The 25,543-nt window shown below is 42.6% G+C and overlaps 1 protein-coding gene across 1 annotated transcript in view; it reads left to right on the top strand.

Moving 5' to 3' along the window:
- The first annotated feature begins 781 nt into the window (after positions 1-781).
- Positions 782-25,543, top strand: part of LOC128361501 (adenylate cyclase type 1-like) — a 74,986-nt gene continuing 50,224 nt past the window's right edge. The window contains exons 1-4 of the mRNA XM_053321989.1: positions 782-1,396; positions 3,110-3,259; positions 10,103-10,221; positions 18,750-18,861. Coding sequence (XP_053177964.1) covers positions 782-1,396; positions 3,110-3,259; positions 10,103-10,221; positions 18,750-18,861 — 996 coding nt within the window. The remainder of the gene's footprint in view (positions 1,397-3,109; positions 3,260-10,102; positions 10,222-18,749; positions 18,862-25,543) is intronic.

Genomic DNA, 25,543 nt, shown 5'->3' with positions numbered 1-25,543 from the left:
TTAAATCTCTGTATGAAACGAACACTTGACTCCGCAATAAAATATATATAAGAGGAAGAGGTGCGGGAAAGACCAAATTGTTGCTAAATTGGAGCATCCACCGGTGCAGCTGGTCTATTTTTAGCTGGGAACTACATCAGCTCTGACTGCAGACACTGTGAGGGGAAATCACCAGCGCTGTTTTGCTGCTGCCTTCACCCCAACCAGTGAGGCAAATTACAGCCAGGGGGAGGAAAAGCAGAACATGATGTTTACTGTATGTGAGCTGCGCGTATTACAGGCGAAAGAAAGAGAGAAAGTCATCCAAGGGGAAAAGAAAATATCAAATTATTATTATTGTTGTTATTTTGTGATGGGGAGGAGGGGGAAGGGGAGGGGGTTTTTCTCTGAGCCTCGTGGTGAGATGTTTTGATTATCCTATGAGTCCTGTAGGAGCGCAGAATCACCGGTAACCCTGTCTGCACAGCAGGTGGTCCAACTCATACTGAGAGAGGGAGAGAGGGAGGGAGAGAGAGCGCGAGTGCGAGAGAGAGAGAGAGAGAGAGAGGGAGGCGTGCTGCACATTGGTCGGGCTACTTTTCTGACGACACACCAACAATCGTCAACCTGTAGGTCTCCACTGCCACCCTCTCCCCCTCTCTAACACCGAGCCCCGACCCCTCGGACATCCAGGACGCATGAACTGGGAGAGGGTGCCGGCGGTTCGTTCCCCGACCGGAGGAGAGGCACCGGAAAGTTAAAGGGAGGGGGGGGAGGGAGATCGTGCACCATCTCCCGCTTCATGAATGGCCGGAACATGGAGGAGATACCATTCGAAAGAGTCAAGACCCGGCGGAGGAAGGGTCACTGCCCGGCCGGTGCACCCCTGGGCGCCATCGCCTGCGAGGACGAGTTCAACAGCCACGAACTGGAGGCTCTCTTCCAGAACTACAACCTGAAGCTGGAGCAGACCGCCACCCTCAAAGCTCTGGCGGTGCTCATCGTGGCCACGTCGTCGCTGTCCCTGGTGGAGCTGCTGTCCAGCCCGCGTCTCACCTTGTCCAAGGGCTCCTACCCGGTGCACTGCGTGGTGTTCCTGTCGCTGTTCATCGTCACCAACGTCAAATACCTGCAGGTGACGCAGCTGCAGCAAATAGCGAAGCTGGCCCTGCTGTTCAGCTTCACCTTTGCTCTGCTCTGCTGCCCGTTCCCGCTGGCTCTGGGCACGTCGGAGCTGGTGGACGCCGCTGCCCCTGAGCAAGGCGTGTGGCAACTCATGTTGGTCACCCTCGTGGCTTACGTGCTGTTGCCGGTGCGGACCCTGCTGGCTGTGCTGTTTGGGGTGATGTTGGCTGCGTCCCACTTCATTGTCATAGCGACGTCGGTCACGGAGAGGAGACAGAAGCTGTGGAGACCGGTAAGTGCTGCACCGGCGTCCCGGTCAGCTTGCCAGTCACTCATCCAAACTCCACTGCCTCAATGCCTGAATATAGTTTTATTTAAACCATCATGAAATTAAAATAAGTAGTCAGTTGAGTTCTCAAATCACTCAGCAGCTGCGGTCCAAGCACCCTTAAGCAACTCCAGTAGAGCAGCAGCGTGGTTGTGTTTGGAAAGCTCCCAGCAATGAAGCGACTGTGTGAGTGTGAAAAGTGGTGCTCAGAGGCAACATGCTCGCTCATCCGACTTTCTGTGGAGAAGTAAAAGGTTAAAAATCCACTACAGTGATCGATTTTAGCTCCAGGATACTGTAGCTGTGAAATTGGAAACGGGTAGAAAGTTTGAACTTTTTGCGCAGCAGAGTAATGAAGTAGACGAGGAGCTGTCCAGCTGCCGGTGCTGAAACAGGCGCTGAGATTTCCTGCAGAGCCTCAGACAGAAAATTGCTGTTGATACTTGAGTGGTGCTTGTACGCCAAATTGTAGGTGAAGAGAGGGAACAGTTTTAGGACAGAGAATGTCATTTTTCCACCACCATATCAACCTTTCTGTGGCTTGTGACCCTTTAAAATGAAGCAAAGTCAACTTGTGACCCCTAATCAGAAGCTGCTAATGTCACTACTGTATGTGGTGAGTAGTTCAACCAAAGACTCATTTTTTTCCCTTTTAAATTGTTTTATTTATAAAGTCTGAGGAGTGTTAAGATCTAAAATTATCCAGTAATCCACAAGTAAGACACATGGATTAGAAAAACAAACATAATTTTGTGGAGGAATATATTTTGAATCCTGTTTACTCCTCAAACATGTCAGATTTGGATCCACGCTGCCATAAAACAAAACAATCCTGTGGCACTGAAAAGATTTGTAATACTTTTGACACACTTTATTAATTTTGGACTAAAGCACAGCTGCCCCTTGTGATCCCTCATCAAACAAACCTCATCCTCTGACGTGTCCAGTTCAACCAAAGGATGATCTCTGTCTGTATTTTTATTTTTTGGGGAGGTCACCCGTAGTTCAACTAGAAAAGATTAGAGAGGAAAAGTCTAAAACGTAAACCTAACTTTGTGTGGCATAAATATATTTTTTTGCCCTCCCCTGTTAATCATTTCCTTTCATATTTCATTTTGGGATGGGGTCCAAAATGATCCCTTTGCTATAGTTTATTAGTTCCAGTCTGAAGTGGAGTGAGGTGGTTTTGTTTACGCTGTGTTCATCTGCTCACAATACAGAAAACATACCATCCATCTGGCTTTGTAGGATTAGAGTGCTTCTCAGACCTTTCACCTCTGACCTTTTGGAACAACACAGAGTGGTTATACAGTTCATCCTCCAAATGAAGTGGCAGGATCAATAGTCCCAGATCATTAATCAATAATGCACTTTGTCCCTGAGCCTTTTTTTCCCCCCACTTCACAGCTTTTATTCTTTGAGTAACACCTATGATTCATGTTGTAATCCTTGTGCTGACCTTGATGTCTTCTAGTCAGTCCATCCTATGGATTAATCAAGGATTGGAGTATAATCTAAGCAGGATGGTATGCATGCAGAACAGAGATGCACATATGGACACGTGCGCTACTTCAGATTGACACACACACACACACACACACACACAAACACGGAGCACATAGAATAGATGACCCTGCTGGCTTTTGTTTGGCATGTCTGTTCTTGTTGTGTGTGCAGCTGGTGGCCAACGCGGTGCTGTTCACCAGCGTCAACTTGTCGGGGGTGTTTGTGAGGATTCTCACCGAGCGCACCCAGAGGAAAGTCTTCTTGCAAGCCCGCAACTGTATCGAGGAGAGGCTGAGGCTGGAGGATGAAAATGAGAAGCAGGTGAGGTGCTAATGTGCACACACACACACACACACACACACACACACACACACACACACACACACACACACACACACACACATAACATGCACAGATAGAAAACAGCAGAAGGGAGTGCAAGACGGCGACAGTGATGACAACGACAAGCATCCATCCACACATTTCGCTTCGTCTTGAGCGCGTATGTTCATGAAATATTCACAGTCTGTTGAGAGGGTTTTTTTTTGTTTTTTTTTTTTAAAGGTTTCAGGTGCCAATGTATTCTAACAACCTGCCCACAGGCACACAGTAACTATGACAGCAGCTATTTAAGGAAAGAACAATTACTGTGGCACATGCACCAGCGCCACACATTCCACCCCCTCTGCACACACCTACATGGAGCGATTTAACTAAGGAACAATCACAGGCAACTTTAACACACAGAAAGACTTTGTTATGCGCCTCACCCTCCTCACTCACAGTGTGCATGAAACCCACCTACACCAGTTGTTAAATAGAGAACTAATTATCCCATGTATATAATGCACTTCTATGCACGTCTCACCTTCGTTATACAACGCTTGTGAATGCATACACACACAAACACACACACACACACACACACACCTGCGCTTTGTAGATTAGATGATGATATGCTGTGTTTTCCCCCAGCAGTAACAGGCTCCCTTCTGACAGGTAATTACACAAGCAGATTGCTTTCATGGCCTCCCTACTCCAGTAAAGGTCACAATTTATCTGGGTGAGAGAAACACACACAGACCCCCTGATTGGGATCTATCAACATCCAGCCAATAGTGTGTGTGTGTGTGTGTGTGCGTGTGTGTGTGTGAGTGTGTGACTGGGCCTCTGCTGATGTGCCCATGAACAAACATCTTAGATTTGAATTTCACCCGTCAAAGCGAGGCCTCGGTTATCACTCCTCCGGTGTTTTGCTCCGGTTTCCGCTTTGAGCTCGATCTATAGGTCGTATTGATTTCCGGCAACGTGCGTAGGCGATGTGCTGTACGTCTGTGTGGTAAATTGACTTCTCAGCTCAATAGCAATCTCGGGAAGCCACGAGCAAATGCGTAGCTGTCTCTCGACTCACTTGATGCTTTCAGTAACACTATTCATGACCCCAAACCCCCCCACCCCCGCCACCGTTCCACATGTCAACTCTAAAAGTGGTGTAAAAATGGTCGGTGTCTTACTAAAAGGTCCACAAGGTTGACTCACAACCTTTTAATTAAGTTGTCAACCATGTCACATGGTCTTCATTGGGAGGATGGAGTCTACTGCTCAGTTGTGAGATGAAGATCTGATGCTCAGAAGCTTTCATCCCAACCGGTCGAGGCAGACGGCTGCAGACTCAGAGCCTGGTTCTGCCTGAGGTTTCCTTCCGTTAAAAGGGAAGTTTTGGCTCGCTGCTGTTGCCAAGTGATGCTCATGTGGGAACGTTGAGTCTCTTTAATTTAAATGAAAGAGTACGGCCTAGATCTGCTCTATGTGTAAAGCTCCTTGAGATGACTTTTGTTGTGATTTGGCGCTACATAGATAAAGATTGATTGATTGATTGATTGACCTTTAAGACTTCTCGTCCTTATTGAATTCAAAAACAAAGCATCACAGTTCAATATTGATCTTGAAAATGGTTTGATAAAATAATCCCAACTCAAGGCCTACTTACTTCCTTTTTTTTAGAGTTGTCAGCAGCAGCTACTGAGCCTCCACCTCAAGACAACTGAGCAAAATCCTGCTGGTGAAGACCCTCAAATATGGATGTTTAGGACCAGTTCGTCAAATAAAAATAACTCCTATAATTGTTGTCTGATCCTCCACTTTGATGTTTCAAGGTCCGGTTAAGTTTAGGAAACCCTGATGAAGGCCACAAGCTGAAATGCATTGATCTGTTAATAAAGTTCTCCGATACTACACTGTAAATGTTGCTGGAGATTTGACTTTCTAAGTTTAGGAAACCAAAACTAGTTGGACAAGTTGGGGGAAATATTGTAGTCAAAATCAGATATTTTTGCACCCCGAACCTTCACCCTTAGGTTCTGCACCTATGCTTCTTATTTACATGACCATAAGAAACCTTGTCAAGGAAAAGCAAATGTAGGTTGTTTGATCAAATTTGAAAAACCATCCACTTGCAAACTTTATCTTGAGATTTTAACCCTCCTGTTGTCCTCGAGTCAAGGAAGGAAGGGAGGGAGGAATGAAGAAGGAAGGAAAGGAGGAAGGACGGGATGAAGAAGGAAGGAAAGGAGGGAGGGAGGAAAGAAGGACAGAGGAAAGAAGGAAGGGGGGAAGGAAAAGAAGGAAGAAAGGAGGAAGGAAGGGAGGAAGAAGGAAGGTAGGAAGGAGGGAGGAAACAAGGAAGGACGGAGGGAGAAAGGAAAAGAGGAAGGGAGGAAGGAAGGAAAGAAGAAAGGAAAGAAAAGAAGGGGGAGGGAGGAAGGGAGGACAGGAGGAAGGGAGGAAAGAGAGAGGAAGGAAGGAAAGAAGGAAGGAAGGAAGGACAGATGGAAGGAAGGAAGGAAGACAGATGGAGGGAAGGAAGGACAGATGGAAGGAAGGAAGGACAGAAGGAAGGAAGGAAGGACCGAAGGAATGAAGGAAGGACAGACGGAAAGAAGAAAGGGAGGAAAGAAGGAACAGTCAAAACAGACGTGGTCAATATGACCCGGGAGGACGACACGGGGTTTAACAGCATCTTATAGTCTTCACCAGTTGTCATGGAGATAGTTAAGTTGTCATCATGGTATTTAAGTGAGGAACAAACTGTTTTTTTATGGTCATGCTTTATATGATCAGCTTTAAGATCCATATTTCCTCCATGGGATCAATCAAATGTGATCTTATCTTATCTTAAGTCACGTGACAACAGCTGAACTAACCGTATGTGATGATGAAGATCATGAGATGCAGATGGAATCCCTGCAAACAGCTACTAAATGGGCTTTTGGGTTAAGATATTTTTTTACTGTCAAGCTTCTCTTTCCAAGTTTAAGAATGAACCTTCACATTGATCCTTAGATTAAGTGTGTTGTCATTTTTCAGTTATGAAATCTTAACCTCTCTTATGTTGACATTAGATGACATTAGACGCTCATGTGACTCTACGTATAACATTAAAATGAAGCCAATATTTCATATCTGGCATGGATCATATTTTGATATAATAATCAATTTGGTCACCAGAGCACCAAATTACTCCTCAGTGTCATTCTCAGCCTCTTCCCAAAGTGGTATTATAGTATATTTCCACTTTCCTGTATATCAGGGGTGTCAAACATGCGGCCCGCGGGCGAGATATGGACCACCGAGGGGTGCGATCCGGCCCACTTGCCATCCTGTGTTCTTTTCCTTCCTTCCATCTGTCCTTCCCACCTTCCTTCCTTCCTTCCTTCCTTCCTTCTGTCCTTCCTTCCACCTGTCCTTCCTTTTTTCCTTTCTTCTGGAAGGAAGGACAGAAGGCAGAAAGGAAGGAAGGACTTCCTTTCTGCCTTCTGTCCTTCCTTCCATCTGTCCTTCTTTCCTTCCTTTTTTCCTTACTTTGTTCATTCCTTCCTCTCTCCCTTCCTTCTGTCTATCTGTCCGTCCTTCACTGTCTGTCTTTCCTTCCTTCGCTTCTTATTTCCTTCCTTCCTTCCTTCCTTCCTTCCTTCCTTCCTTCCTTCCTTCCTTCCTTCCTTCCTTCCTTCCTTCCTTCCTTCCTTCCTTCCTTCCTTCCTTCCTTCCTTCCTTCCTTCCTTCCATCTTTTTCTGTATTTGGCCCTTAAATGAAAACGAGTTTGACACCTCTGCTGTACATGTACAAATGTCCTTTTTATGACATTTCAAAAATTACTGATCAGAAATGTTCTTGTAGCTATCTAATTAATTCCCTTTTTTGCCAGTAGTGCACGTATTTCAGCTTTTGAGATCATCTGTAACCATGTGTCATCATTTTTTCATTCACTGTCATGATTACAGCACTTGTTCTTGTCTTGTCATCTGTTTTTTTTTTTTGATTTGCATGGATATCTTGTGCTTTTAGACTTCGGTTTGGATGTTAAATTGACTGAAGAAAACCTCCTCTGTCTTCCTCCTGACGGACTCATTTTCCACATTTTTGCAGACAAATAGCTGCTTTGAAAGACACAAAGTTTTTTTTGCTCCTTCTTGTTAATCTGATGGCAGGAAAATCTACATGTTAATATGAGAGAGAGCATGTGTGAGCGAATGGTTCATTAATAAGAGATCCACAGTCAAACAGAGCACACAGTGAATTAAGCCGGGACATATTAGAGAAATGGGAATCATTAGTGTGTGATTATAACACGTACAGGGATGAGAAGTGGAGGAGATTAATAAAGCAGATACAATTAATTATTTTATTTAAAAAAAACAACCACACCCCACTTATTGGTTATAGCCATTTCCACACCTGACACAAACATACACATATACCGACACACACTTTCACACATATACAGGAAGTGAGATGGCTGTTTCTACTGTAAAAGCTGCTCTCTCTCTCTCTGGTATCGGCAGGCAGGTGAGAGGCAGTTGTCTGAATGGAAGTATAATGAGAGATAGTGTCAGAGGGAGACACAGGAGAGCCCTGACTGCTTTTATAACTCTGCCTCTCCACAGCTATTGAGCAGAGCCACCTGATGATTCATTGTGCATTCACAACCATTTGACATCCTGCTAGAGTTTTCAAGTGTATTTTATTCTGCTGCTGCTGCAACTGAGACTATTCATACACACAGACACACACACAAATATGCTCTAGGGCCTTATAAAATCCATAATCATTTTTCCCAAATTCCGTTTTTTTTTTGTGAATCCGTTTTTTTTGTGAATCCGTTTTTTTTTTTTTTTTTACCTTTTACTCTTATTTTACCAACAAAAACAACAGTTCACCTGACACATAGAAGTCGTTCGGGAACTGCTCGGCTCTGTACTGAGGGGTTAGTGTCAGGTTTTCGAAGACAGAGCCGTGGTGGCCAGCTGCTTCACCATGCTTACACTATTTTGAAGTGGGAGGGGCTCAGTGTGTGCAGTTTTCCCCAGACATACGTTCCTCTTCCACAAGAAAACAGCATTTCAGTCAAATTATGTCAAATTCTGCAATAGTCCACGTTAAAAATAATGTTCGCGATTCCGTGATCTCGGAAATCATAGGGCCCTAATGCTCATCTACTCTATCTACTTTAGGAAAGAGCTGCGTTATCAATAAAGCAAATACATCGATCTGCAACTAGTTTGATAATTGATTAATAGTTTGAATCTTTTTTCAAGCGAAACACCAACTGTGTAACGCTTCCGAGTTTCTCCAATGTGAAAATTCAACAATTTTCTTAATCGTACATCATAGTTTGATACAAGACCAGACATTTGGTGGCGGTGTTTAGCTCAGTGGGTAGAGCACCCGCCCCATGTGTTGAGGCTACAGTCCTCACTGCAGGTGACCCCGGCCGAATCCCGCACCTATCCTGCGTGTCATTGCCTCCCATTTCCTGTCTCTCTCTCTCTCTACTAACCTGTACATTAAAGGCAAAAAGGCCCAAAAATATACTTTAAAAAACAAAAGACAAGACGTTTGATGACTGATGCTGTGTCTCAAATCATACACTTCTATTAGCACACTGTGTACACATACTTACTGGAGATAACCATTAGAACCGTTAGCTACTTTGTGGTACCAAATCATTACAGACTGCTAAATTAACTCAATAAACCTACTGATGGCTTCTATCTGACAACAGTATAGTGGTGCTTAGTGCAAAAAAACAACGTCCTCGGCCACCATTCATGTTTGAAAAGTGGCTCCTCCCCTTCTGAAACGGAGCCAAGATGGCGACCGCCGAGGGCAAGAAGTAGCCGTTGTTCCACACTCAACTTTTTGACCAGCCGTGTACTCATAGTGCTGCAAGTTTCCATACTCCTCAGTGTGAGTGCACTTATGTATGTTTAGAAGTGTGAGATTTGAGGCACAGCAATAGTCTTGTACTGTAGGAAACTGTGAAGAACATTTTTCATTGTTTTTCAAAAGAGGATAAAATAATCATTAGTTGTACTGTAGCCCTACTTGAGGCTGAGGCTGAGCTGGAAGGAGCTATTTGAGTGAAAATGAATTGTTAATGTATTAATCTGTTAAATTATTCTTTAAGTACAAATGCAAAACATTCTCCGGTTCTAGCTTCTCACATGTTATGGATTTACGTTCATACTGTCTGACTCTGCACTTTACAGTTTACGTCCAATGTTAATGTTCAGTGGAAGGAAGGAAAGGAGGGAGGAGTGTTTCTTTCATGGAGTGACGTGAGAAGAAAGGGGGTAGAAGTCAGGGTGTGTGTGTGTGTGTGTGTGTGTGTGTGTGTTTTCATCCACTGTTACTGAGCACACTGGGGTTCATTCAGATCCACTCGAGTATTCCACATATTGATACACAGACCTGAGATACAAGGCAGTGAAATGAGACTCTACCCAACCTAATTACAGTGTCATCATCATTATCATTATCATTTGGACCTTATATCACAATGATCTTCCTCTGCAGGTGGACCTGGCAGTGAGATTGTTTTGTCATATTTCCAAAACCAAAAGAATTAAAATTCAAATCTTAATTATTTTCATTGTGAATTAAACTGTTGATAATTTTTTTTGATTAAAGGATTAATTGTTCCATTAAGCTCGATTAATCCATTGTTGCTACATCAAGGCAAAAAAGCACAACTTTTATATATATATATATTTTTTTCTGTATAAGCCTGAATGAAAGCAGTCATGCATTATAATATTATGTGCACTTGTGTCAATACAAAGTTCCATCACTGCCTCCTCTGTTTTTAACTCCTTCTTCCTCAGGAGCGTCTGCTAATGAGCCTGCTGCCCAGGAATGTTGCCATGGAGATGAAGGAGGACTTCCTGAAGCCGCCTGAGAGGATCTTTCACAAGATCTACATCCAACGTCATGACAATGTCAGGTACGGGGGTGTCATGACAACTGTGGACTGCAGAGGTGTACGCAAGAGGGGGCTGGAAATGTTTTGATCCAGGTGTCACCTGCTGTGACGTCAAGGTCAAGAATAGAAGGAGAGCAATTAAGATTAGCCATTAAACGCAGGGATGCAATCAAACTACTTAAAGGTTAGAAAAGAGAAAAGGGATGGATCAGTGTTGCCTCTGAAGATAAAAAAAACCTGTTATTATAAGTAGACATCTCCAGATTCTTCATATTCTTATTATATTACATGTGCACAAGACTCATAAATGTGTTGATGTAAAATATGAATTTACTGTCAGCTATTACATGCATGAGATGATTGTTTTGTTGAAAGCTTTGTAGCAACCAGAAGGGGGTATTTTCTTTTTTTCTGAATGTCTCTAAAGCACATTGGTGATATTTTCCACTTTCATCAAAATTAATTGGGTTTCCGGCTGTAATGAAACATGCTATTTGTAGCATCATTCAAAAAAAACTACTAAAGAGATTTGTCTGGCAATTACCCCCTGTTGTATTTTATCCCAATCTTGAGTGGCAGTTGAGAATAGCTTGATCAAACAGTGCAGTTGGTAAAAGAGGATGCTGCATGCAAGTTTCTGCATTTAATAATTGAGTAAGGAGGAAAAGATGAAGGAAGGAAGGAAGAAAAGGAGTAAGGAGGGAGGAAGGAAGGAAGGAATGGAGTGAGGAGAGAGGGGGGAAAGGAGGAAGGAAGGAGGGAAGGAAAGGAGTAAGGAGGTAGGGAGGTAGGAAAAGAGAAAAGAAGTAAGGAGAGAAGGAAGGGAGGAAGGAAAGGAGGGAAAGACGGAAGGAAGGAATGGAGTAAGGAGAGAGGGGGAAAGGAGGAAGGAAGGAGGGAAGGAAAGGAGTAAGGAGGTAGGGAGGTAGGAAAAGAGGAAAGAAGGAAGGAGAGAAGGAAGGAAGGAAGGAAGGAAGGAAGAAAGAAAGGAAGGAAGGAATGGAGTAAGGAGGTAGGGAGGTAGGAAAAGAGGAAAGAAGTAAGGAGAGAAGGAAGGAAGGAAGGAAGGAAGGAAGGAAGGAAAGAAAGAAAGGAATGGAGTAAGGAGAGAGGGAGGAAAGGAGAAAGGAAGGAGGGAAGGAAAGGAGTAAGGAGGTAGGGAAGTAGGGAGGTAGGAAAAGAGGAAAGAAGTAAGGAGAGAAGGAAGGAAGGACTGGAGTAAGGAGAGAGGGAGGAAAGGAGGAAGGAAGGAGGGAAGGAAAGAAGTAAGGAGAGAAGGAAGGGAGGAAGGAAAGGAGGAAGGGAGGAAGGAAAGGAGGAAGGAAGCAAAGAAGGATGGAAAGAGGAAAGAAGTATGGAATAATTGGCGTTTAATTCTAATATTAAGTGACAGAGCAGGAAGTTGTGCAGCCTTTCTGTCGGAAGTCACAATGTAGGAATGGAGATGATAGAAGACAGTGTTTGAGTTTATATCCAATCACAGACTTCATGCATCATCTTTCCCTCAACCTAAACTTAAAATTGAATATAATTGAACATAATTTGGGGTTTTTTTTTTGTATTGCAGATTAGTCTTAAATCAGTATTCTTGACTGGTAATAGTGTTGGCAGCGTTTGAATAAAACCTCTAACAACAGAAACCCACTGCAAGTTAAAGGATTTGGCTGCTGATTCTTTATATTCTTCCTATTGTCAAACATCATGTGCAGAGCCAAAACAACAATGAGCTGATCTACTTACAGGTAGTGTGTGTGTGTGTGTGTGTGTGTGTGTGTGTGTGTGTGTGTGTGTGTGTGTGTGTGTGTGTGTGTGTGTGTATCCAAAGCCTGATATAGCTTTTATTCCTCTGTGCTGTGGACCTCTGCTGTTGTCCAAAAAGTATTAAAAACATGTGAATGAGCCATCATGCTGCTCTGGGTGACATGCTCCTTCATTATAAAGAGTTTAGAGATGTTATGGCGCTTTTCCACTACACAGTTCCAGCACTACTCGGCTCAACTCGACTTGGTTCCAGGAACGACCTTTTCCATTACAAAAAGGTACCTACTCAACGTGGGCGGGGTCGTCATAGCAACGGCTCCGCGAAACTGTTGTGACTTTATTTTATTCGCGACACAAACACATAAACAATGGAGGACATGGAGGCAGTGGTGTAGGAAGGAAGGAAAGGAGTAAGGAGGAAAAGAGGAAGGAAGGAAGGAGAGAAGGAAGGAAGGGAGGAAGGAAGGAAGGAAGGAAGGAAGGAAAGGAAGAAAGGGAGGGAAGGAAGGAAGGAAGGAAGGAAGGAAGGAAGGAAGGAAAGGAGTAAGGAGGGAGGGAGGTAGGAAAAGAGGAAGGAATGAAGGAATGAAGGAAGGAAGAGAAGACAAGATGGAAATATGGAAGGAAGGAAGGAAGGACGGAAAGAAGGAAGGAAGAGAAGACAAGATGGAAATATGGAAGGAAGGAAGGAAGGACGGAAAGAAGGAAGGAAGGAATGAAAAGAAGACAGGAAGGAAGGAAGGAAGGAAAGAAAGTGGGCTGGATTGGACCATGGAGGCAGTGGTGTACTTGCTGCTGTATGTGGCTTTCTGTCACACACAAAGCAAGAACATTGAGCCGTATGGCTGTAACGCTGTTGCCGGTATTTAAAAATGGCGGGTTTGATTCTTGTGTGGGACGGCTCATGACTCTTCCAGCGACAACTCTTCTGACTAATCAGCGGCCGGCAGTCTGATGACGTCACATTTTAGTATCAGCTCGGCTCGCTTGGAACCTCAGCAGAGCTGCTACTAAAGAAGTAGCAGGTACCAAGTACTATCCCTAGTGGAAACGCAAAAAAAAACGAGCCGAGACGAGTCGAGTCGTGCTGGAACTGTGTAGTGGAAAAGCGCCATATGTTTGTTTAGAAACGACTCCAAAGACTAATGACAGTGATCGTGTTTTCAGTCTCAGGAGAGTAGTTCTGTGTATGGTGGAAATCACTGAGCATGTGCAGGAACGTGGTGCTGTTTTAGAGAGCTTTGTTTGCTTGTTGTGCTAAATATCACAACCTCTTGACTTTGTATTGTAAGTTCTTAGATAAATTAACAATATAGTGTTGTGTTTGGGATCTGGGACATCTGCAATCTGGGTGAGGGACATTTCTTTAGCTCTTTTCTGACATTTTATAGATTATACAATGAATGAATTAATCATAAATCATAATTTACCCTCCTGTTGTCCTCAGGTCAAGGAAGGACAGGAGGAAGGGATGAGGAAAGGATGAGGAAGGGAGGGAGGGAGGGAGGGAGGGAGGAAGGAAGGAAGCAAGGAAGGAAGGAAGGAAGGAATGGAGTAAGGAGACAAGGACGAAAGGAGGAAGGAAGGAGGGAAGGAATGGAGTAAGGAGGTAGGGAGGTAGGAAAAGAGGAAGGAAGTAAGGAGAGAAGGAAAAGAAGAAGGAAGGAAAGGAGGAAGGAAGCAAAGAAGGATGGAATGAGGAAAGAAGTATGGAAGGAGGGGAAGAACAAAGGAAAAATTAAAGAAAGAGGGAGGAAGGAAGGAAGGAAGGAAGGAAGGAAGGAAAGAAAGAAGGAACAGTCTAAAAGAGAAATCACATATTTTGCTAATCGTGCTCTTGTTTAAGTCATTTATTAAACAAAAACTCCAAACATCTGCAACTTTTTGATAGAAAGAAAGAAATTTGCTGCTTCCTCTCAGTTCTATATCACTGTAAGTTGAATATCTTCTCTTTTTTTTTTATTGCTCATTTTTTCTTCCCTTTGGTCCTGAAAAATTGCGATGGCTGCTTATCTGACATTTCATAGAACAAACTTCTTTTCAATTAGATCATTAGATAAAAAAAAATTAATTAGTGATAAAAAAACGGTGGTGAATTAAGATATCATTCTCAGCCCCATCCTTGCGATTATTTTCAGCCCCTTCAGCAGCAACCTCTCTTGAACTTGTAATGAAGACAATATTACAGAGAGCATGAGAACTTGGCCCGACATGGAGCTGATTACATTCCAGCGAGGCATTGAAGAGAATAGAAGAGCTGTGTCGGGTTGCTACTGAGTGTGGGAGTGGAGGGGCTAGGTAGCATGTCAACAGCACTCCTGTCAAGAGACAATCCTCTCCACACTCTCTCTGTCTGTCTGTCTGCTCGGCTCCCACACTCACACCCACAGCTCAGGGAACATCACCGTCACCGTCACTTTCACCGATCGCCAAGTCCTCGCTGCCGCATTGGCACCCGGCCAAACATCATGCTGTTGCTGCTGCTGTTGCTGCACCCAGCGAACAAGCCACCCCCCCCCCTTCCCACCCACCCTCCAACCACCCACCTCCCCGTCTCCAGGGAGCTGCTACAAACACACACAGAAACACATGATAAGGAGAAAAAAGACAAAACACACACACACACACACACACACACACACACACACACATATATCAGCTTTATGTTGCCGAGCAGGGGCGTGACATCTCCCTGATCTGGCCCCCCGTTTGATGTGGCCCCCAGAACGTTTGATCGCACACCTATTTAGCTCAGCCACCGCTCTCCCTCTCTGCTCTCCCTCTCTGCTCTCCTTTCTTTCTCTCTCCAACCTCCTCTCCTCTCTCGCCCCTTCTCCTCCTCACCCCTCACCCGCCGCCGCACATCGGCACGACCTGCAGCACCGCGGCAGCCATTCAAAAGACCAATCGCACAACAGAAGCTCTTCTATCGAGCAGCAGTCGTGATCCCGGCTTTGCATACATCACGGGCTCCCGAGCAACTATACAGTTCTGCCAACAACAAAAAAAAAAGAGCACAGCAGCTCAGTCACGATGCAGAGCGAGGCCTTCTTCCTGCTGCTAGGACTCAGTGTTGAACCTCCATACTTTGTGGCTCCCTACCCAAATATGTCCAATTAAAAAGTAGCAAAAATTGTCATAAAAATGTTTACTCCATCATTTTTTTTGCCAATTTCAGACTATTTTATGAAGTTAAATTTGGCTGAAGACTGTTTTCATTAGAATAACTCAATTTAAATGCATTAAAGTGAACTCAAACAACTCCTACAACATTATCGAACTCATGTTGGACAGTTTTCTTTTTCATGCATTCTTCTTCATTGTCAAAACCTGGCGACTTCATTACCCACAATGCACGCATGCTTGACGCTACTAACAGTTCATTAGTAGTGTCTAAAGTAGCCTTGAGCTGTTAGCCTCCAGCAGAGTTCATCAAACTTACTTAAAATCAACTACAGTAGCTCTAAGCTGTGATGCCAAGACCAATGCTGCTCCTTCATTCTGATTCTTCCACATGGTTTTATGCATTTCATCTTAAGAATTAGATCTTTTAGCATGATATCAGGTTTGTGTTTTAAATAACTGCAGACTTTTATCTATATTAAACTAAGACCATCATTATCCAACATTAACCCTTCGTGTCGTCCTCCCGGGTCAAATTGACCCCATCTCTGTTGACTGTTCCTTCTTTTCCTTCCTTCTTCCCCTTCTCCCCTCTTTCTTTGCTCCCTCCTCCTTCCATCCTTCCTTCCTTCCATCCTTACTCCTTTCCTCCCTCTCTCCTTACTCCTTTCCTCCCTCTCTCCTTACCTTCCGTCCTTACTCCTTTCCTCCCTCTTTCCTTCCTTCCTTCCTTCCTTCCTTTTTTCCTTACTCCTTTCCACCCTCTCTCCTTACTCCTTTCCTCCCTCTCTCCTTACCTTCCGTCCTTACTCCTTTCCTCCCTCTCTCCTTACTCCTTTCCTTCCTTCCTTCTTCCCCTTCTCCCCTCTTTCTTTGCTCCCCCCTCCTTCCATCCTTCCTTCCTTCCTTACTCCTTTCCACCCTCTCTCCTTACTCGTTTCCTCCCTCTCTCCTTACCTTCCGTCCTTACTCCTTTCCTCCCTCTCTCCTTACTCCTTTCCTTCCTTCCTTCCTTCCTTCCTTTTTTCCTTCCTTCCTTCCTACCTACCTACTCCTTTCCTTCCTTCCTTCTGTCCTTCCTTGACCTGAGGACAACTGGAGGGTTAACCGAGTGCTGCCAATTCCTAAACATAACTATAAACAGTTTAATATTGTTGCAGTTATTGCCTGCAGATATTGTACTGCAACTCATATTATGTTGGAGGGAATAAAAACTACATTTCCTTTGACCATTTAATTCATTTATTCACTTACCAAATACATTAGTGAACATTTTCTCATCACGTTGAGAGAAAATGTAATCCAGCCAGCGTTACGTTTCTAGTAAAGCATATTTATTATATATTATTTCTGTTTAGTCATGAATGAACGTAATTTCTGGGAGGCAGGTTTGCATCCACAGACTGTGTTTACAGCTAACTCCTGGAAGTAACTCTGAAGCTTAATAAGATAGTTAATCTGCCAGTAACAGAGCTCATTTCAGCAAAATAGCTGCTTTTGTCTTCGTCTGTCTAAAAATGAAAAAAGCTCCCACACACTGTCGTTTAATAAGTTACTGCAAGGTTTCAGTCTCCCGGAGCTTCAGCAGGCAGCATTTACACACTTTAATATATACATACATCGTTTGCATCAATCATCCAATAAGAGGACTTGGAAGATCACTGATTAATCAATGAGCACCTGAGTTAATACAAATAGTGTGTGTCACCTGTCAGACTATAGAATATGAGAATAAGAAAGGATATGAAATGATCAAAATGGTAAAATACAATAGAGTACAGTACAATTAAGGACATGATGTCACTTGACCAATAAATCTAATCAGTAGTCAGAAAATACAACAAACTAGAAAAAAGACTAAATTGATTTGAAGATGCATTTGGAGAGGTAAATCTGCTATAGGTGTCTCTGTAAGCTGCTTACATGATGTGTGCGAATGTAAAAAGAGGAAGGAGCTTGATGTTGTTTTTAGCAGCAGAAGGTGTGAAAATGCTGAACTAGTCCTTTAAAGTTAGTCCCTTTCTGAGTGTTGTTGTCACACTACCAACTGCTGGCGTTAATATAAGGACATACTGTATCAGTTCATTTTATCATGATCCCATTTATCTAAGATTATACTGGAAGATATCAGAATATTTTAATAACTCTTACATTATTGTTTAAGATCAAATTTGACCCATTTTTCACATTTATGAGGTCTAAAAACAAGTTATATACATTTCATTTAGCTGGACCTTTCCTCATGTGAGCCACAGTATACAAAAATGGATATAAAATGCATCTTTTTTAATTTTTGTGTGCAATTTATACACATTTTTATATTTGCAAATATACAAGTTTATTTTGTATTTATATTTAAAAAAGCATTTTAACATGCTGATTCATCATATTATATAATTTTTTTCTCCTGCACCATAAAATAGTGATTGTAAATCCATCATCTTTCTTTTCCATAAGATTATTAAAACATTTATTAATGGCGATGGGGAATATGAACAGTATGTAAGAGTTAAAATAATATTAATATATATATATAGTACTAATGCATTTTGTAGTCACATTCATATTTATTCTTTATCTTTGATGTACTGTTGTTGTGTTATATGAGCCTTGTAAAGTGTCCTTGAGTGCTTTGAAAGGCGCCTTTAAATACAATGCATTATTATTATTATTATTATTATTATTATTATTATTATTATTATTATTATTATTATTATTTTATTCATGATTATTATATTCATGTTTATAAATGCTTCTGACTGCACCTTTAATTAAACCTTAGTTATTTGTGAGCAACTTTCAACATAAAGAAACACATTCATTAACCATTTCTCATGATAAGATGATAAGATGATGGGGAAAGCACTGATTTGAATCTCAGCTATCATATCAGCATTATGATAAATGTTAAATTATGTAAAATATAACCCAGCTCCACACACCTAGCCTCCGCTCTCAGCCTTTTTACTCCAGTGGGAGCAGTATATACTTTTCTCCCCTCAGCTGGGAGTCAATAAGATCCATAGCACCTTGTTTTGTTGCCATCTGGCCTGCCTCTGAGTAAATGAATGAGGGGCTAAGTAGCTTTCAACACCTTCCTCAACCCCACTACACCAGCTATGCACCAGCTATGCAGCAGCAGGCAGTTGAGCTCTGTAATTGATTTAGTGGTTGGCCTAAAACACCTTTTTCACTTATTAGGGATTGGATTATGATACTTGCTGCTTGCTTCACCATTTGAGCGCCATTAGCCAATTTTCGTCGGCACCGGAGCAGATCTGTGGGTATTTTGGGTGTCAGCGAGAGGAGGGATATACTGTTATTGTGCTGTTAACGCAACCCCCCCCACACACCCCCCTCCCCGCCTCTGTTTTGCTACAATTTAATTTAATTGAGTTTAGAGAACCGAAATCAGATGTTATGGCATGTTGAGCACTTTGCGTTAGATTATAATCTCTCTCTCTCTTTCTCTCGCTCTCTCTCTCGTTCTCCCTCTCTACCTCTCTCTTCCCTCTCTCTCCCTCTCTCCCTCTGTCTCCCCCTTGCTCCCTCTCCCCTTCTCTCCCTCTCTCTCTGCCCCCCCTCCTCTCTCTCTCTCTCTCTCTCTATCTCCCTCTCTCTCCCCCCCCCCCTCTCTCTGTCTTTTTTCTCTCTCTCCTTGGCAGCATCCTGTTTGCAGACATCGTGGGTTTCACCAGCTTGGCATCTCAGTGCACGGCTCAGGAACTCGTCAAGCTGCTCAATGAACTCTTTGGGAAGTTTGATGAACTGGCGACAGTAAGTGCTCACACCTTCTATCTCCTCGCTGCTATAGGGCTGGGCGATATGGGCAGAATAAAAATATCATGATATCATACCTAATATATAATTGAATATTCTCAGACTTTAGAGAGATCATTATCATCTTACAACAGACATGGAGCTGTGTGTTCTTTAGCTGCTAAATGCTAAACGGTACATTCACCAGTTTGCAGTTTGGTGCTGATGAGGTAGGTTTCTGAGCTTTTTCCACAGGATGAGAGTAGTAAGAGTGAATCAAAGCAGTGAAGTTGAGGAGTAGATAACCAAAATAATGAGCTGAAAGATCTGAGGTATTAGTGGGTATTGGTACGCGATATCTCTAAAGGGTATCGACCAAAATAAATCAATACCGAGTAGTATTGCAACCTCTCCCTTCAATCGATCCTTTTTGCATCCAGAGCTAGAAAATATGACAATTTGCACAGACTTGCTCACAACCAACCTACGCAAGTGTTCTTTGATTTAACCCTCCTGTTGTCCTCGAGTCAAGGAAGGAAGGAAGGAAGGAAGGAAGGAAGGAAGGAAGGAAGGAAGGAAGGAAGGAAGGGAGGAAGAAGGAAGAATGGAAGGGAGGAAGAAAGAAGGAAAGGGGAAAGGAAGAATGGAAGGGAGGAAGAAAGAAGGAAAGGAGGAAGGAAGAATGGAAGGGAAGAAGAAAGAAGGAAAGGAAGGAAGTATGGATGGAAGGGGGGAAGATGGAAGGAAAGGTGGAAGGAAAGGAGGGAGGAAGGAAGGAAAGAATGACAGAGGAAAGAAGGAAGGGACGAAGGAAGGAAGAAAGGAAAGAAGGAAGGGACGAAGGAAGGAAGGAATAATGGAAGGGAGAAAGAAAGAAGGAAAGGAAGAAGGAAGGATGGAAGGGAGGAAGAAGGAAGGAAGTATGGATGGAAGGATGGAAGGGAGGAAGATGGAAGGAACGGAGGAAGGAAGGAAGGAAAGGAGGGAGGTAGGAGGGAGGAAGGAAGGATAGAAGGACAGAGAAAGGAAGGAAGGAAGGAAGGAAGGAAGAAAGAAAGAAAGAAAGAAACAGACAGGGTCAATTTGACCCGGGATGATGACACAAGGGTTAATGGAACATGTGATTGACCCTCTGCCACAGCAGCTACAACCCCTCTGTGGTGGTGAAGTCGCAATTTAATGCTTCTGTTCACACGATTGGTATCTAATGAAGTACTCATTGGTATCAGTATCACTTTAAGCGTACTGGTATCGTCATTTTTTTAAACGATACCCAGCCCCATGCTGTGTAGAGCTGATAAGAATTGCAGAGTTATGTGATAATTTCTTGCAGAATCATCAACTTTCACATTACACATAGTGATTTAATCTATTATTGCTATTATAATATGAGTTATAGCAGCTTTAAACCTGCAGTAACATATTTTTTTAGCCACTTCATCATATCATCACCTTTTAAGTTGATATGCTGAGCTTGATAGCAAAAACGTATTATTTCCACATCCAGCAGATACAGAGCAACATTATCATTCATTTGGAGTCGTGTTTCTGTCCACCTGGTGAATATAAGTCCAATATTCAGTCTCTTTTTGCCCAGTTTTTGCTCTCTTTCCAACTCCTGAGGGAAATATCTGGCTCTTTAGCGGCTAAATGCTCCACTGTGTTCACCAGCTGGTCCACAGCTAACTGTGTTTGGTGCAGCTCAGGTCATATAAAAGGGGTTAAGGTTTGGTAAGATAATATTTCCAAATGATCTAAAACAGGCATTACTGTAATTTCTTGTTGCTTATCGTCATATCACTGCACTGATACTGATTTTTTCTTTGCTAGATGAGAATGTATTGGTTGCATTTGTTCGTCTTCGGTTCCAGTTTCAGTGAGATAATGGCACACAAGGGTGTAACTTATAGAGAAACATCAATAAATGTTATGATATGATATGATTATAGCTCTTGTTAGCGATGAAATAATGTCACTGAGCCATCACAGTGAGCCTACAGTGAGGGGGAGGCATGCTGGCTGTGAGTGTCTCCAAAACAGTTGGTGAGCTCCTGTTTTAGCCTGTTGTTGCTCTGCAGCACAAAAAAAAAGAAAAAAAAGAAAGAAAAAAAGCCTCCAAGAAAAAACGAAATGTATTATTTAGTCCTGGGGCTCATTTATTATGCAAAGCAATATATTGATCAGACAGTGAAAGTGAAGATGGTGAGGCTGACTGACATAGAGGAGGAGGAGGAAGAGGAGGAGGAGGAAATGAAGGTCAAGAAGAAGGAGAAAGGAGGGAGAGATGAGTGACAGAGGGGAGATAAAGGCTGAGGAGGTGGAGTATTTCTGTGTGTATGTGTGTGAGCATTATTGGGACTATTGCACTTGATAAAGAGAGTGTATGGTAGCGTACAGTGTACATCAGTAAGCCTGTGTAGCGTTGTTCTCTGGGAAAGAAGATTAGGTGAGTGATAGGTTATCTGCCGCCAGGCTACTGTAATCATATTAATACTGCATGAGCCACACACACACACACACACACACACACACACACACACAGCACACACACACACACACACACAGACACAGCACACACAGGGTAAAGAGAGAATAGAGGAGTTACTCGCTTTGTAAAGCTTTGAGAAATAGCAGTTGACAAAATAGTCTTAAAGCTGCAGTGCGGGGCTTTTTGTCTCCCCCTTCTGGCAGTGAGAGGAATTACAAAAACACTGTCAATGCCACACTGACATCACAGGCTCAGCCGTAGCCTTCTGTGTTGCTACTGTTGCGTCTGTAAAATGATGGATACATAATTTTGAGTGTCACACAGCACCTGTAGAATGACTCGTCTCACTATCAGAATTTGATCCACTTAGATTGATCAAATTTGGAGCTGCACGATTAAACTATTCTATCCCCATTCAAGTTAGCAGAGAGCTAACAGGAAGTTAGCTGCTCGGCTGGTGGAAGTCTCTATAGAGCCTTCACAGTATATCTAGCAGTGTGAAATTGTTTGGCAAGGGCTGTAAAATAACAGAAGTTCATTTATATGTAAAAGGTCTACTTACTAGCTCTGGGGCTTTCAACTGCAGCACTCAGTCCTCTTCAGTGGATGGAGTTGGCTCACTTGACGAAAGATGAATCCTGAAATGAGACAATTATGTCCACCTGTTATTACGTGACCGACACTGTAGCCAAATGTCTGTATAGGTGGACGTCAGTGTGAAGCCCATAATGTATGATCGTGTGGTCAGACATTTGCAAATTCAGACTGTTGATTTTTAAATATGCAGCCCATACGTCAGTGGAGAGAGTAGACAGGAGTCCAGGATGTGTTGCATTGAAAAGGTTTATTTACTTGATCAAGGAGAAGTGAATGAATAATCAGTAGACGTTCAGTTCTGATGCTTCCTTCAAATCCTGAAGTTTCTGTCTTCCAGGGATAGTCTTTAAACCACAGGTTGTTAAAATATGGTCAGATCCAACACATTTATAGCATATATAGTATTGAGATAGCGACAGAAAACACATATCTGACCTCGGCTGCTATAGCAACACTATCAGGGTGCCTCCTGTTTTCCCCAAAAGGAGCAGCCTCACTGACTATCTCAAGGGGAGACAGTGTCCTCCAGTTAAGATTTGGTGTGGCTTCGCGATGACCGCAAAGCCTAGTTTGACCAAGTACATGCCAATGATTGATGGAAATGATGGACAACTCCCTAACAAAGACACTAAGTAAGGTACGAAAAGACCTCTGTCTCTGTGGACCTTGAGCTAATATTGTTTAGTTAAACTCTCGAGCATCCCAAAAAAACTTGACCATCACCAATCCAGAGAATTATGAGCAATCCTGCAGCTCTACTGGACTTCTAGCTGTGATAAACTTACTGTACACTACCTGTGATGTGCTACCATCAAACAGCAGATAGATAAATTAATGACTATCTGGTGAAGAAAGTAAAACATGCTTCTCAGGAACTGGTGGAGACCAAACTAGAGCTAATAAAGAGCGAATATTGGATGTACATTGATTAGATGGACAAACAGATAATTGGGAAGTTTATTATTGGCTAACAAGTTCACCATACCAACTTGATAGGGAATTGTATGTATAATGCACTATAACAGATTTTAAATGGAAATTCGTTTGTTATACATTCTTAATGAAGAGCACTTTTTAAAATGCAAACACTAGTTTAAACAGTGCAGTATGTTACATTAAGCCCACAAATTTAAACGTCATTCATGTCAAATTTTGTTGCACTTGAGCATTTTTTTCTCTACAAGTAACCTCAGATTTCCACTTGAGATTTGAGTTTTTTCTTTCCCGTTAAATTTGAATGATTACGCAATATATTTACACATGCCTTTTATGCCTGTTATCAAAGACAACTCACCACCAAGAGTCCTCCAGTTACACCGTTAAGTCAATTACACCCAGAACGTCAGTCACACCACATCAACACTCAACCCTTCATGTACATATGTGATATGCTTGACCTCTTCTTCTACCAAGGGCCAAGTGATCTCTTCAGACAGTTTACTCTTCCTTTCTACACACACACACACACACACACACACACACACACACAAAAACATACACACATGCAAAAGTCACATGATCAGCAGGATTATCCCTCTTGAGTTCATTCTGCATCTCAGCAATCAGTCATGGCTTAACGCTGGGCGAGAGACAGAGGGAGAGAAAGTGCAAGATACAAGGTGATATGTGGCTTGCTATCAGTGCTCCAGCGCTCAGTAAGCCATTATATGGAAATCTTGTGATGAGGACATATTGTGTGCGTGTGTGTGTGCGTGCGTGTGAGTGTGTGTGTCTAGCTGCAGCTGCATCCTAATTGAGATTTATACCCTGTCGTGTAAGCGAGGGAGAAATTCACTTTCAAATCGGCTCTGTCACAGCTGCTGAGCCTGTCTGACTGCTGTATGCTACCCAACGCATTTATTCCCTGGAGGTTCGATCTAAACTTACCCATAACAGAAGCCACATGGCTAACCCTAACCTTCCCCCGACCCAAAATCAATCATGCCCTAATTGGAGACACTGTAATAAAACAATCGGATGGTTTAAAAAAAAAAAAAAATCCCAAGTTTGTCTCCAAAAGCAAACACATACCTTTCCTTTTGAGACATGGCTTGCTGTCAGCTGATAATTTTTCTCCCTCTGTCTCATTTATGTTCACACACACACACATGCACACATGCACGCACACACAAACACACACACACACACACACACACACACACACACACTGTTTCTGTTCCTTGTGCTGGGATAATCATCCATGTTCTGAATTCTCATATCCTCCCACGCCAGAATCTTTCTGCTCCCGTGAGCAGAAAACCAGAGCACCCCGTCTCCTCTCTTCTCATCTCCGCCTCTTACTCTGCAGTTGTCATGAATCCTCTGTATTATATTTGTGTGTGTGTGTGTGTGTGTGTGTATGTGTGTGTATGTGTATGTGTTTGTGTGTGTGCATGTACATGTTTGTCACTCAGAGGATGCCTGCAGGCTAAGCTTTGTAGGGTCAACCATTACAATTTTCTGATGACTGTGTGTGTGTGATGCACTGCCAAATGGGAACCCTCTGTGTGTGTGTGTGTGTGTGTGTGTGTGTGTGTGTGTGTGTGTGTGTGTGTGTGTATATATATGTGTGTGCAAGTAAACCGAACTACCTGTACAGCATGTTTGCATGCAACCAATCGGTTGCTTGTGCTGCAGCGTGTGCAGGTATGTGTGTGTGTGTGTGTGTGTGTGTGTGTGTTTTGTGTCCACGTGTTGTTAAGGTGTGTGTGTGTGTGTGTATTTGTGTTTGTGTCATCGTTGCTGAGTTTGTGCATAATGTGCACTGTGACAAATAGCTGATCTGTCTGGGAATGTGTGGGTGGGATTCTACTTCAAGAGCATGTCGGAGCAATTAGAGTTGGCCTCAACTACAAACACACACACACACACACACACACACAGTTGCACAAGAACGCACATACACACACACACACACACACACACACACACACACACATCTGATTTACATGAGCTGAGATGCAGCTGCAGCTTCCATGCAGTTTCCATACAGTCAAATCTCATGTGACAGGAGTGAGAGTACAATAGTTCTTCATGTAGTGCGTGTGAGTAACTTTCAGAAATGTGTCATTAATGAGTTCCTCCCGTCTGAGCTCGTCATCGGAAACTATTACTTCTTTTCAAAAAGTCGTCAAGCTCAGTCGTTTTTTGTAAATCAGCAGAAGAATATTATTATTATAATATTATTAAGGAACAGTAATGGTGCTTGAGAGGTAATAAAGTTTATTAAAATTTGAAAGCATACCAGTTTCAGAGAGCCTTTTTGAGACATTTAGGAAAATCACAAGATTAAAGTCATAATTTAAAGATTAAAGTCATAATATGTTGAGAAATAGTCGTAATATTTTGTGTTAAATTTACAGTTTTCTTTTCAGCAGTGGACCTAAATGAAATTCATGTCCAAATTATGTCTTTTAATAATAATTGTTGTGTTTTTGTTTTTAGCAGGGCCATATTTTCAATAATTTGAGCGACATAAAGCTTTGATTTTTCAGTTTGAAGTCAAAATCCTAAAATAATTACATATCAAGTGACCAATCATACATTATAAGGTGTCTTACTAAATGAAGTGCTGATTTGCACTGTTGCTGTCGTCCATTATTTTCTATAACATGA

Source organism: Scomber japonicus, chromosome 7 (genome assembly GCF_027409825.1).
Source record: "Scomber japonicus isolate fScoJap1 chromosome 7, fScoJap1.pri, whole genome shotgun sequence".
Lineage (NCBI taxonomy): Eukaryota > Metazoa > Chordata > Actinopteri > Scombriformes > Scombridae > Scomber > Scomber japonicus.
The sequence above is the reverse complement of the archived record's forward strand: the minus strand, read 5'-3'. Positions and strand labels throughout refer to the sequence as shown.